Raw genomic sequence first — 14,603 nt, 5'->3', positions numbered from 1 at the left:
GAAGCCAAGAATATATTGGAAGATAGAACAATAACACAGGTCAACATAAAAAAATTTGGAACTGAGATAAAAGTAGGTAAATTAGAATGTATTTTTTACGCTGAATCTTAAAATGAAATCAGTTTTTCTTCATCACCCTAAGATTTTTTGTTATGACCCTTTAAAATATTGAGAAACTTCTTAAATAATAGAATACAAAAATATTAATAATAATTACAATTAAAATTTCTGCCTTTATTTTGCAGACATTTATATTTATCTTAATTTCATTTTTCTTATTTTCCTTTTCTGTTCAGTGAAGTCTTTTTTATCATCCAGCAGTAGGTCACTCGTCATAGATTCATCCCATCTACCTTGATAACGTTGCTCCATTTGCAATATATCTTGGTGGAACATTTCTATCATCCAGTTGCTGATGTCACCTGAATTTAAAGGGAACAAGTCCAAATGAGAATGGAAAAAGTGAATTTTCAATGATATTCTGCAACCTAAATTTCTGTAGTTCACTAAGAGTTCATTTATAAGCTAATTATGGTATTCAGCTTTTTAGTTTCCAAGAAAACCAGTAATGACATCTTTGAATGACTTCGATGCTGCTAGTTCTTTAGGATTCAGTTTGCTGTCAAATATATTTTCACAAACTAATTTTCTTGTTTGTGGCAAAGTGAATATTCCTTCTTTTAATTTGACTTCAATTAATCATGGAAAAACTCAGCTAATTATTTAAAGCTGTTTCCGTCATTATCTAATGCTTTTACAAAATTCTTCATCAGGCCTAGTTTTATGTGTAGAGGTGGTAAAATGATACGATCTGCTATGACATGGAGAATATTGACAACATTTTTCTTTCCTGTGGTAAACTGATTTCTTTTTGGTCGGTTTTAACCGAGTAGTATTTATCTGCATGTTAGTCAGTCTCAGGTCGACCATTCCTGAGATGTGTGGTTAATTGAAACACAACTGCCAAAGAACACTGTTATCCACGATCTAGTATTCAAATTCGTATAAAAGTTACTGCCTTTACTAGGATTTGAACCTTAGAACTCTAAAATTCAGAATCAGCTGATTTGTGATGACACACTTTTGTGGACACACTTTTTATATTGTTACTAGCTGACGCGGCAATGCTTCGCTATTGCTAGATTTGAGTATAATTATAGATTAAATGAACACAAATGAAAGTTTGATAAAACATTTAAAAACTACATTATGGAACATCACAAAATTTAACCTTTCCCCTCTTAACCTTCTTCCATTTTTCGCAAAAATATTTATTTTCAAGAACTATTATATACGCTGAATATAAGCCAAATAGGACCATAAATACAGTTTTTTTTTCAATTATTTCGACCCCAGCGCCATATAGCGGGTACAAACTAATTCAGAAATCTTGGCGGGCGGGCGTGCGCACAAAACTCACGAAAGTTTATTGCAATCGGATGAATGGTATAGGTACGCATACGGGACAAACAGACAAATATAAAAGATTAAATGAACTTTTTTTTATTTCTCCATCAATTAATTCAAATAGTTCTAATTATAGAATAAAAACTTTACCAATCTAATTTATTTCTGCTTTATTTATTCCTTTTTTAATAAAAATAGTATAATCTCTTGTAAACTAATACTTTTTTTTTAAATTAGTGATGGGAATTAAAAAAGTTGTTTCATCTTCAATACTTTCATTTATATAGCAGCATTTACTATTAAAACAAGCTGTAGAGTATATTTTCTTTTAAATTTTATAATTTCAAGTACATTATCAACTTTTTGTACGCTACGTAGTACTACTATCAAGTACTGCTATCTAGCAGCGCGATTCGTAAAGTCACCTTAAAAAATGACATATTAGAGTCCCGCGGTTCATCAAATGTAAAAAAAAAGTTATATAACAAAATTCGAGGTATTTTTTTAAAATTATTCTTTATTACAAATCTAACTGAACTATAATGATGTTTTCATGCTTACTTTTAAATTTATTTTTCCATTTTCATTTCACGTTTAGGTTAGGTCATGTTTAGAACTGTAAGCAATAGTTCGCTGACTTCGCCGTCCGTCCAGTTCTGCGGGCTCTAACCGTCGAACGAACTTCGTGATAATTAGTCTGCATCAAAGAATGTAATAATTGAACCAGTAAGACCATACAAACACATATATATATCTAATATTAATTAAAGATTGGAAAAGTGAAAATTAAATAAAAACAAGAACAAATAATAAAGAAGCATCTAACTGGAAGAAATAGTAAAATTAATTATAGCTGATGAAGTGTTATGTTCAGAGTGTACATCTGTGTGGCTGTAAAACACAGATACTAAGCAAAGAAAAAAAAGGCAAGCTGATAGAATTTTAAATGTAAGGATGGAGGACATAAAATGGACTGACAAAATGTAAAATTAAATAATGAGGGAAAGTAATGAATTAACAAAAATACAAGCATTATCAGAACAATTCAGAATAGGAAAACTAACTGAGTGATATATGGGAAAAATTTGATTAAAACAGTGATACATCAGTTAGAAGATGCAAAAAAGAGAGGCCAGTAAAGGTTAAAGACAATATATAAAAAAAAGGAACTATAAAGATCATGAAAGCTGCTGGGAGCAGAAGGCAATAGACAGATATAAGGCAAGGGACATGCCTCTAGGTACATAATCACATTATGGTGACAATAATGTATATAACCAGATGGAATTGAATGAAATGACGTGTATAACCAGAGCAATCATTAATATTCAAAGTATTACTGTATGAAAATTTGTTAACTTAGGAAAAAATAATAGATATTTCTGCAATCCAGAGTCTTAGTTCACTTTTACTAGCAATCTTGCATTCTTTTTCATATTTTTATCAAGATGCAGATTACACCTTTTCGTGAATAGTATTTTTAAAAAAGAAATTTCTGTGAAAGAAAAGGTTCTAGTATTTTTAAAGTGAGTCACTACTAATCTTATCATATTAATCTTGTTTTTTAGGTGGTGAAAGAATTAATGATTTTAAAATCGTATCATGTTGTTCAATAGAAATAAATTTAAAAAATAATAAAATCGACTTTAAAAATGTACTAAAAAAAATTTAGTAAATAATAACAGGTCAACAAAGGAAAAGTTGTTTGAAAACTAATAACTGATCTTATAGATTTTTGTGTCCTGATTTCAGGAAAATAATCAAAATTCCATCATGTACTACTATTTTTTTTACTAAATCAATTCTCTTAATAATCTCAAAATTGATAATCAATACCTTTTTGATAACGTTTTATAAAACGTTGAGTAAAAAATTAGGCGTGCGTTAATTTTTTTACTACAAGTAGTTTACAAGTAGAATGACTTCATGAGTCATGATTTATTTTTTTGTTGTTTGTGGGCGAAAAACGCCTGGGCGTTATCATCGCCCGGTAGTTATTAGTAAAAGGGTAAAATAACTCCGAAATAATAAACTATACAAGGTGTAAAACGTAATAGTTACCATATAATAAAAATTTATTAAAACAAGCCAAGAAGGCAAAATAAAACTCAAGACTAATACTACAGACAAAGTTGATAAAATATAAAAGTTAAAATAATAGATTAAAGAAAGTATATAAATTTACCTAACTCCGATGGGTTGTGTAAAAATCCCCTCCCCGGATAGTAAAATTAAATACATAGAACCAAAAAATCAAATTGAAAATAAAGGTTAAAATTATTAAAAAAACTCTCCTACAGATAAACATATATGAGCATATTAAATCCCTTTGCAGTAACCCGGTACTATGTAAAAAGAGAAACACCCGTTTCAAAATTCCGCTATCGTTGCACAAGATATCACGGATGTTTCTGGGTATATTAAACTGACGAAGCAACGCCGCATAACATATGCAGTCCACGAGAATGTGGCGCACAGTCATGCGGCAGTTGCATCGTGTACATAGGGGTACCTAATGTCTCCTGACATTAGGTATTCGTGCGTGACCCTCGTATGTCCCAACCGTAACCGGCAGAGGACCACTACCTCACGACGAGAGTTTCTGTAAGAGGAGCCCCACGACAACACTGAATCTTTAATTCGTCGGAGTTTATTATCGACGGTAGTCGTCCAGTCACTTTGCCACCTTACTCGGAGTGATTGTTTTATATGATTGATAAAATCAAATGTAGTAACTCGGGTGGTGAAAGGAAGCCGAATACACGCTTCCTCGGCAGCAGAATCTGATCCTTCGTTACCTAGAATTCCAACGTGGCCAGGGATCCAGCAAAAACCTACCTCCCTGTTGCGCCTATCTAACTCACCGATTTTATCATAAATGTCAATGACGACAGGATGTTTGGAATAAAGGTTTTCTAACGCCTGTAGAGCACTGTACGAGTCACTGCAAATAATAATGCTCCTATATTTAGGGCCAATGATACTTAGAGCCCTATCCACAGCAAGTAGTTCCGCGGTGAACACACTCGTAACACGGGTAGGCCAAACATATAAGTCTGTTCATTGATAACAACAGCACAACCAACGTTACCGTCATACTTCGACCCATCAGTGTATATCACCATGCCCGGGTTCGACTTGGCGAGGAGAAACTGAAACATCTGCCGGAAAACAATAGGTGGCGTGGAACGTTTATTGTACGTTGTAAGATCAAACGTAAAATTTACATGGTTTATTCTCCACGGGGGGTTCGAGCACGGACATGACGGAAAGAACGAGGGAGTGTCAACACTCATACGCTGCAGCAGACGTCGTGTACGTACACCCACAGGCGCAGTACAACGTGGACGGTCCTCATACTTCCTCAAATTAGGATTCTTAAGAACTGGGTCAAAAGCTGGGTGATTCGGCTGTCCGCTGAGACGGGCAAAATAAGACAACAAAAGCTGGTTTCGTCTATCCCAAAGTGATTGCTCGCCACTGTCTACAAGTAAGCTTGCGATAGGGCTCGATCTAAAAGCACCTGTGGCAAGCCGAAGAAAAGCATGATGCACACCGTCCAGCATTTTAAGTACGGTTTGACGAGCTGAATAATAGGCGACACAACCATAATCCAAACGGGAACGAACAAGTAGTAAAAATGTAACATACATGACCGATCGGCCCCCCAGTTGGTGTTACTAAGGACCCGCATCATATCTAAAAGTTTGAAACATTTTGTCCTCAATTCCTTTATATGTTTGATCCAGGTAAGACGGCTATCAAAAAGCAAACCTAGAAACTTAACGTAAGGAGAGACAGCAATAAGCTCTCTGCCCAGAAAAACCCGCGGATTAGAAGGGTTAGATCCCTTAGAAGGGTTAGATCAGATTAGAAGGGATTAGAAGGGAAAAGACTACATATTTCGTCTTGTCGGGTGAAAATGTGAAACCAGTAGTTCTTGACCAAGCCTCAAGGCGAAATATAGTGTTCTGTATCAGTCTCTCCATAGTGGGTGTAGAGCGGCTTGCAACGTAACTAACAAAATCATCAACGAATAGAGAACAAGAGACAGGAGCCTGTACGCAATTGGTAATACTGTTTATGGCCACAGAAAACAAGGTGGCACTTAATACACTACCTTGAGGTACACCATTTTCCGAGACGACACTGTCTGAAAGTGAATCGTCTACACGTACACGAAACGTTCGGTGATTTAAGAACCCCCGGATAAAAGCAAGCATATTGCCATTGATTCCCCACCTCCTAAGGGTGTCAAGAATGCCAAGAAGGCCGTGTCGTACGCCTTTTTTATATCGAAGAATATAGAAACGAGGTGCTGGCGGTTCAGGAAGGCGTTTTGTATGGCTGTCTCCATTGACACCAAATGGTCAATGGAAGATCTCCAAATGAGTCATGATTCCTCACTTATTCCTATTCCCCTTCACTCTACTGAAATAAAAATAAATCAGTTGCAATTAGATCATTGTGTTGAAAGGTTTTGCTTGTGTTAAATAATTTTCTAAAGCTTCTATAGTGTTTTAGTTTTCTTTCATTTTTGAAGTTAATTTATTTATGCTGTCCTTGTGTTTTTATATTTCGAAATGGCTTCAAGGGGTTGTGTTAATTCACCTAATAACTTCTGTTACCTTTGCAGGGGGTTTGTAGTAAAGAAAGAGGAAAGAAATATTACAGACTTTGTTATAAAAGTGTATTATGCCTACTTTGGGGTAAACTTTGGTGACCAAGATGAAATGTGGGCCCCTCACACAGCTTGTTCTACTTGTGTGGAAGAGCTACACAAATGGCAAAAGCTACACAAAAGTCTTTTCGGTTTGGAATACCAATGGATCTGGAGAGAACCACAAAATCACAGTAATGATTGCTACTTTTGTTCTTGAAATGTACAAGGGTTCAATCTAAAAAGTAAGAAAAAAATTGTGTATCCAAATTGTTGTTTGGCAATATGCCCTGTACTTCACGACACTGGTGTACCTGTACCTACAGTTCCAGAAAAAACTAGAAGATTTACTGAACAACTCCAGAACAGACTCGCAGGATGATAACGATGATAATAATTATGTTGATTTTATTTCTGGTATTTCCAAACCACAACTTTTTTCATAGCATAAACTGAATGACTTGGTCAAAGATTTAAGTCTTCCTAAAAAATGTACTGGCCACTGCCACTTCTTCCTCATTTTACAGAAACAGAGAAAAAGTCTCTACTCCGTACTTTTCTGAAAATGGAAAATTAATTTATTGCAACAATGTTCCTGGTCTAATGGAGCAGTTGAACATAAAGTATGATGTGAATGAATGGAGGCTGTTGATAAACTCATCCAAAAGAAGCCTCAAAGCTGTTATTCTTCATAATGGCAACACATATGCTTCAGTGCTGGTAGGATACTATATGTATCTGAAAGAATGCTACGAGAATTAGTTCTATCTAAACTGAAATACTATGATTATGAATGGATAATACATGGTGACCTAAAAGTAATTTCTATGCTTCTTGGACAGCAGGGAGGATACACCAAATATCCCTGCTTCTTGTGTGAATGGGACAGCCAGGACAAGAAAGAACATTGGAACAGAAAAAATGTCCACATAGAACCTGGGACCAAAAATGTAATACGGAAAAGTTTAGTTATCCATGGAAAGTTCACCTCCACTTCACATTATATTGGGATTGATGAAACAGATTGTAAAGGCTCTATCTAAAGAAGGAGAGTGCTTTAAATACATATGCCACAAGTTTCCACAACTCTCACAAGCCAAAGTGAAAGAATGCGTTTTCACTGGTGCAGATATTCATAAACTTTTTAAAGATGAAGTCTTTCAAACTAAAATGGAGGACATTGAAAAAGAAGCATGGAAAGTATTTATAGAAATTGTAAAGAGATTTCTTGAGAATAATAAGGACCCAAATTTTAAGTGTATAGTGGAAAACATGCTAATGAAATTCCAAGACTTGTGTGAAGCTTGAAGGTACATTTTTGCATTCTCATATTGATTTCCCTGAAAATCTTGATGCTGTAAGTGAAGAACAGGGTGAAAAATTTCACCAAGATATAAAGGAAATGGAATGCACATATCAGGGAAGGTAGAATGTGAACATGGTTGCTGACTACTGTTGGTGCATCCATAGAGATGATCTGCAAGCTGACTACAACAGAAAATGTGAAGCATTGAAAAAGGAAAAAAGGGCAGTAAAAATCTTCGTAGAGGTAAGAAAATGTATAAAAAACCTTTCATTAAGTACTATTACTTTTTTATAAATGAAACTTTTCCTAAGGAATAAATATACAATACCTTTTTTCCATTTTCTTTTTTTAGTGCCATATTTGAAATCAGCGCACAAAATAACATAAAAATCAGTTATCAGATTACAAACAACTTTCAAATTCCTTAATTTTTTTGACTAGTGTAATTTTTCAGTTATTATTTTTATTAATCTAAAGTGAAAGAAGTTGTAACACTCTTTTTACACCTTTTTCTTTGTAAAGTTGTATACTTTGCAGAGCAATAATTACACTTCTACTGATGAGAAAAATATTATTATAATTATTTGAAATGAAAGATATCTTACCTTTATTTAAAATATAAGATTAAGTAAAAATTATAAAATTTAAATTAAAAAAATTTATAATTTAAAAAACATATTCTTAACTTAAAACATTAATTATTATTTTGTTGATCATCATCTGTCATAAGTAAGAAGTAGCGATTATAAAAAAATGTAATCCTTTTGAAATGAGATAATAAAAATTTTAATGACATTTTAGAAAGAAATATCGATGTAACTTGGTAAAGAAGTGGTGTAGTAAAATTATTTTTAATTTGTTGTAAAATATAAAATAAAAATGTTATTAAAGAATTACTGAATAAACACGATTGATTTTTTTTGAAAATGTCATTGCTGTGCGATATTCGGTCGTGAGTGATTATAGTGTACATTTAAAAGTAGCAGTTTCTTGATAACCAATCACGTCACCAAATAAACATTACGTAGCGAACAGCTGATTAGGTAATAATAGTAATATTACAGTTTTGGTTTCAGACGTAGTTGAGTCGGAAAGTTAACCAGTGCGGTGTAGGCGCGAGACAGACTACTTGTTCTGTTACAGAACAACTGATTTTATGCTCATATTTTGGTTGCTGATTGACAGTTAAATTTATTTTTAAAATGGAAGATGTTAAAATAATTAAATTCTCTAATTGCTGTCTTTTAAGAGATCATACGATTGTTAAGGAAGATTTGTGGATACGTAGAGGGAAGATCTTAAATCCCCAAACTTTATTTTTTTCAGAGAAAAAGGCTCCTGATGAAATCATTGATTGTTGGGGGGCGTTAATTTCACCAGGTTTCATCGATCTTCAAATTAATGGTACGTTTATATAAATTTTGCACTCTTTCTATTGACAATGTGGTGAAAGTTAAGTACCGATTGATATGGTAATTATACCTGATACCTTAACGTCTGTTTACTTGTGTAATAATCGTGTATTTTCACGATTGTTATTAGAATTTCTTTTCATAAAAAAAAAATGTATTCAGCTATGATTCTATCCTAAAAACATGTTAAAATGTGAATGTTTTTATCATAAACAGCATAAAATTTCGTGCTTTTAGAATTGTAATAAAGAAAAAATGAGATATGTTACGATTGTAAGATTTTTTAAAATTTACAGTAGAATATATTTTGAAAATTCACCTTCCTTATTATTTTGTATTTTTTTTCATGATGAATGAAAAAATTATAATTAATAATCTTTTATCTTTGCTGGTTTATACGAGTATAAATCACTTTTAAATCACTTTAATGTGACATGGACTTTGATTTATAAAACTGTTTTCAAAAGAGTTTTAATTTGAGAATGTATATTAAATTTCATGATTCTATTGTGTATTTTTGTTTTTATGTAATTTTCAGTCAATAGTTTTCATTTAATCATAGATTAATCTAGTTTACATATGTCTTGGTCTTAGTAATAGAAGTTTTAAAGTGACAGTAAATGTCTTTGTTGCAAAAAAAAAAACATTGTAAATTTGTTATTTTATGTCAATAAACTGTACTGCAAAAAAAGTAATTTAAGATGTATGTATACCACTCAAGGTAATTAATATTTACATTTAGTGTCAAGGTTAACATGATTGTTTTGTTTGCAGTTTTTATGTCTGAGTTGTTAAATTATTTTATTGCCAAAGAAAATATGATTTATATATAAAGTTTGTAAAACTTATATTGAAATATCGGTTTTTAAATAATTAAGTGCATCTATTAAAAATATGACTAATTATGCAATTTAATCTTGTAAACTTCATCTTTTGGTACTGTTTGTACCCAATTTTTTTATTCTTTATGTGTGTTTACGTCTGACCTGCTGACCTAGTTAATGTTTAAAAATTATAATTTTTAGCTGCAATTATTCATCTAATTTAAAAATGTTATTGTTGTATTATTATTCAAATCCTCTTTATTCCTTATTTTATCTTTTTTCTTATTCAAGAGTTTTTCATTTGACACTATTGGAATACACATAAAAAAAAGTTTTTCCATCCTTTGTAAATTTTCCACACTTTTATCATACAAGATTAGTAGTCCAATTAATTATGTTACCATGTCATGGTATTATTTTATTATTCTAATTTCAGAATTAACTTTCTTTGTTTTAATATAAAACAGAAAGATTTTAAGTATATTATTATATGTAGATTAGTATGGAAGAGTTTTGTGTAATCATAATTTTCTTGTGATGCAGTCAGTGTGATTAAAACTATTAAAAATACACTACTACTTTGTAACAGAGATTGGCATGTTTAGAATCCAAATATAAGACAAAAATAAAAAGTACTCTTTCTTAAGACAGAAATAAATAAATTAATAAAATAAATAAATAAATTCAATATTTTACTTACAAATTTAAAATTCAAACATAAAATGAAATATCAGTTAGTCTATGAATCGGACAGTTTATTTAAATTATACTCAATTAAGTTTTAATGGTGATTTGAGGCACTTCATTTTACACTATTTTTACCTTTTAAAGCAACTGAGGTACAAGCAGTACCAAGTAGTGTTCTTTTACTGAGAGTAATGATGATCACTTTATAACTAATCCCTGCATGAACTGTGAGAAGATTCATCAATTTTAGGGTTGGGCAGGGGTTAAATGTCACTTTTGAGATTGTCATCCTTATGATTGTGAGATTTGAGAGTGATTTGTGACTAATGTCAGGTTGCCTCTAATTGTTATGGTTATGACACTTAACACATATACAGTATTAAGAAAATTTTTAAACTCTAATATTGGTTACACTGAAAGTTTTAATGAAAAAGACTTTATTTAAAAGAAAAATATGTCTCTTCTGTATTTGTTGATTCATTTCAGTAGGAAAACTTTTATAAATTGGAATGTATTCTGCATTTAAAATATGTGTTTGTCTGCAGGAGGTTTTGGTACTGATTTTACTCATGAAAAAGAAAATGTCGAACAAGGTGTTACTGTAGTGGCCAAAGGCGTTGTTGCTCATGGAGTCACAGCATTTCTTCCTACAATAGTATCATCAAGCCCAGAAACATATAGCACGGTATGTTTGTACTGTTTATATTGATAATTAATGTAATTAGTAATATTGAAAATTTGTAAGACCAATTACAACTAAAGATAATTTGTAATTATAACTATAAATAATTATAATAATTATTACTGATAATAATAACGCACATAATTATTACTGATAATTATGTGTATTATTTGGGTTTTAATTTCATTATCTTCTTTACTTTAATACTAAATTACTTTAATTAAAAAAAAAATTTTAATACACAGTGGCAGGTTTTATAAACAACAATTTTATAACAATTATTTATTGTTTTATTAAAAAACAGCAAAGAGTTGCGTATTGCTGAGAAAGTGATGGTCTGGTTACTCAGGGCTTCACTCTTGAAAGACTTTTTGTAGGATGAAAATTAGGTGGAACATTAAAGTATGTATATAAACAAAAAAAATTATGTAAAAAAGATTATTTGAGTAAAATTTGAAGTACACATCCCATGAAATCTGTACCTCTGCTCTCTTGCCCGATCTTTAGACCAAAATTTAAAGGTATCGGTGCTCCATCTACAGAAATCATTGTACTAAATTTCACCTAAATTTGCCAATCCAGACTTGAGATGTCAAACAAACAGCATTCATATATTGTCCAGAATTTTTCAATACTAAATCTGTATTTTTTGGTTAGAGATGAAACATTAAGAGCTGCAAAAACCCCACAAGCAAAATTTGACCTGATTACTGTATGTCCTGTATATACTACACTGCATAGCTGTACAGTGTAACTACATTATTGGGAAAGTAATAAAAACCTTAAAAAATTACTGTTTATAAACACCAATTTAGTAATTATTGTATAATTTTTTCTCTTCACCTCACCAGTGTTACCACTCCTATTTTTATCTGCCACACCACAGTGTTTACGATTGATTTTAAATAGTTCTGCCATATCAAATTTATGTTATCTGTGTCTTTATTTTTTAAGCGTTCTAAACAATTTGCCAATCCACACAAATAATAAATCTGATCATAAATTCAACTGCACTAATGTTTCATGAAGTGGTAGGTTCAAAATCGCATATTGTAAAAGTCTTATATTTCAAAATTGTAAAATGCATATATTAGCACAATCCATCTATGGTTTAACTTCGTGAATTTGTTATACTTCTTATTTATAGATGAAAATATAGTGTCATTTTTACAGACTTTTCAAAGAAAATTATGGTATTATTTTAGGTCATATTGTGTGTGTGGGGAGTGGGGTGAAAATGAATTTTCTTTATGTTTTGAAGTATGAGGAGTATGAAAATTCCATTCACTTAAATTGATGTTTTCTTAAATTTTATGTATATATATTATGTATTAAATTATATATAAAATAATGTATAATAAAATCAGATTCATTGAAAGTTAGATATGACGCTCAATTTAAGGTAGAAAACATTTGAGCAGGCTAAGGTAGAAGCATGGTTCATTATGATGCTGCAAATTGGAACATTGACGTTTCTTTATTTGTGGTATTAGCAATAATAAACAAAATTAAAAAAAAAATATTACATTTTTTTGTTTGAGCGATTGCATTTGACATATGATAAATTACTTTTATTATAAATATTATCTTTAAAAAAAATATTAAAAAAGAATATTATATTATTCAATAGATTATAATAAAAAAGATAATCCATAGTGGTTTGTAATGTATTTTAAATAGTTTGTCAAACATTTTGACACTTGTTTATAGTTTGATAAAATTATGTATTTTACACTCATTATTATACCACTGATATCAGTGCATGCATATATTTGTGAATCTAATATATGGGGTCTGTAACAATTTCAGATTTACATTCAACAGTCAATGTTTAGTGCTTTTTGTGTCACAGTTTTAAGAAAATCTGTAAAAATAGTCAGATGATTAGCATTACTCATAAAAATGGTTTATTCTATATTTCTATCTCTTATTTATAGTGTACAGACTATATTTTCAGAACAAGATATGATTTTTACTTTCCCAGCTACTTAGCCATGTAGTACATTTTTCATTATATAAGGGTAAGTATGATAATTAAGTTAAATTTTGCATGTTGAAGTTTTTGTTGCAGATTTAATGTTTTATGACACTCTCCATCAACATATCATAAGTTTAGAATAATATTTTTAACAAAATCTTTTACCAGCAGACTTATATACTTCAATGTTCCACTTATTTTTTGTTGTAAGTAATAGTCTGTCAAGGATGAACTCTTGAATAGCCAGAACCGGGGCTTGGTGAAGCCAGAAAATTCAACTTTTTTTTATATACAGATACAACCAATTTAATTGTAAATTTATTATTTTATATAATTGTTTTTTTTTTATATATAATTTAATGCTTTTTTAAAGTTTATTTAAAAGTAAAAGTTATTACTCTTATATAAAATGTAAAGATATATATATTAAGATTTTTATCCTCAATAATAATTATATAATATTTTAATGTGTATAAAATGTGTATATATATTACTATTACTATTATATATTATTATTATGTCTATTATATTACTATTATTATTTAATGTGTATATATATTTATACATATATTTTATTTTTATTAATATAATGTAGTACCTGTTGTTAAAACAGGCACTGATAAATTGATTTTTGAAAGCAATAATTATAATGTAGGATATATATTATTTTTCTAAAATCAATCCTTTCAGGAATCATATTCCTCTACGCTATACAAATTATATTAATCCAATCAACCCAAGTACAGAATAATAAAATAAAGTAGAATGACACCAACCTTAATCCATAATTCAAGCAGCAGTGCTTTTGCAAATACCCCCTCAGTTGTTCTATATCATTTTTCAAATCATTTGTACTAAATTACACATTAAAATTGAAATTTAAAACCAACTTCTGATTACATCATTTATATAAATATTAAAAAAATTACGTGAAAGACTGCAACCTTGTCGGACAACACGATTAACTAAAATTTCCTCAGATACTTCAAAGCTTGTGTCAATAATTACTTTATATTAATCTTATCAACCCTAGTACAGAATAATAAAATAAAATAGTATGTCGCCTACCTTATTCCGTAATTTAAGCAATAACACTTTTGCGAGTACCTCACATCCTCAGTTGCTCTATATAACGGCATGGTAATGCTTTATGACAGGCCAGATGGAATGAGGCAGAGGGTGGACATTATACGCATGATCTCTTCCCAGGCATTGTTGGTTTGTGGGACGCCCGTTAGGTTTACCCTAAGAAGTATGTGATGATGTAATGCAATTTCTTTCTAGTCATGGCGCCTTCTGAGACAGACACAGACAGACTCCAGCGATTTGTCCTGGTGAATTCAGGTGTGTGTCCAGACTGTGGACAACTAGATGACACATACCAAGTAATTTTCGAATGTGCAAAATGCAAACATTTGCGCACAGAGACTATTTGTCAGCTCGACATTATCGGGTCGATATTAGATCTCTGTGAGAGTTGGAAAAACTGGGCCGAATGGGTAATCGTTGAAAATTTCATCAGGTATCTGGCAAGAGAACAGATTACCGAGGGGATTTAGGGTTCTGCCTGGTCATTCCTGTGTCTTGGTTTTGTTATTCTTATGTTATAAGGTTTGATGTTTTTGTAGTGTTTTGCTTATTTTGTTT

The 14,603-nt window shown here is 31.0% G+C and overlaps 1 protein-coding gene across 1 annotated transcript in view; it reads left to right on the top strand.

The window, feature by feature from the left end:
* Positions 1-8,454: 8,454 nt before the first annotated feature.
* LOC142332392 (N-acetylglucosamine-6-phosphate deacetylase) overlaps positions 8,455-14,603 on the top strand; it is a 35,605-nt gene continuing 29,456 nt past the window's right edge. Inside the window, exons 1-2 of the mRNA XM_075378817.1 lie at positions 8,455-8,777; positions 10,842-10,981. Coding sequence (XP_075234932.1) covers positions 8,576-8,777; positions 10,842-10,981 — 342 coding nt within the window. The 5' untranslated portion in view covers positions 8,455-8,575. The remainder of the gene's footprint in view (positions 8,778-10,841; positions 10,982-14,603) is intronic.

This window comes from Lycorma delicatula, chromosome 11 (genome assembly GCF_047948215.1).
Source record: "Lycorma delicatula isolate Av1 chromosome 11, ASM4794821v1, whole genome shotgun sequence".
Lineage (NCBI taxonomy): Eukaryota > Metazoa > Arthropoda > Insecta > Hemiptera > Fulgoridae > Lycorma > Lycorma delicatula.
Note: the sequence above shows the minus strand (reverse complement) of the source record. Positions and strands in the feature narration are given on the sequence as shown.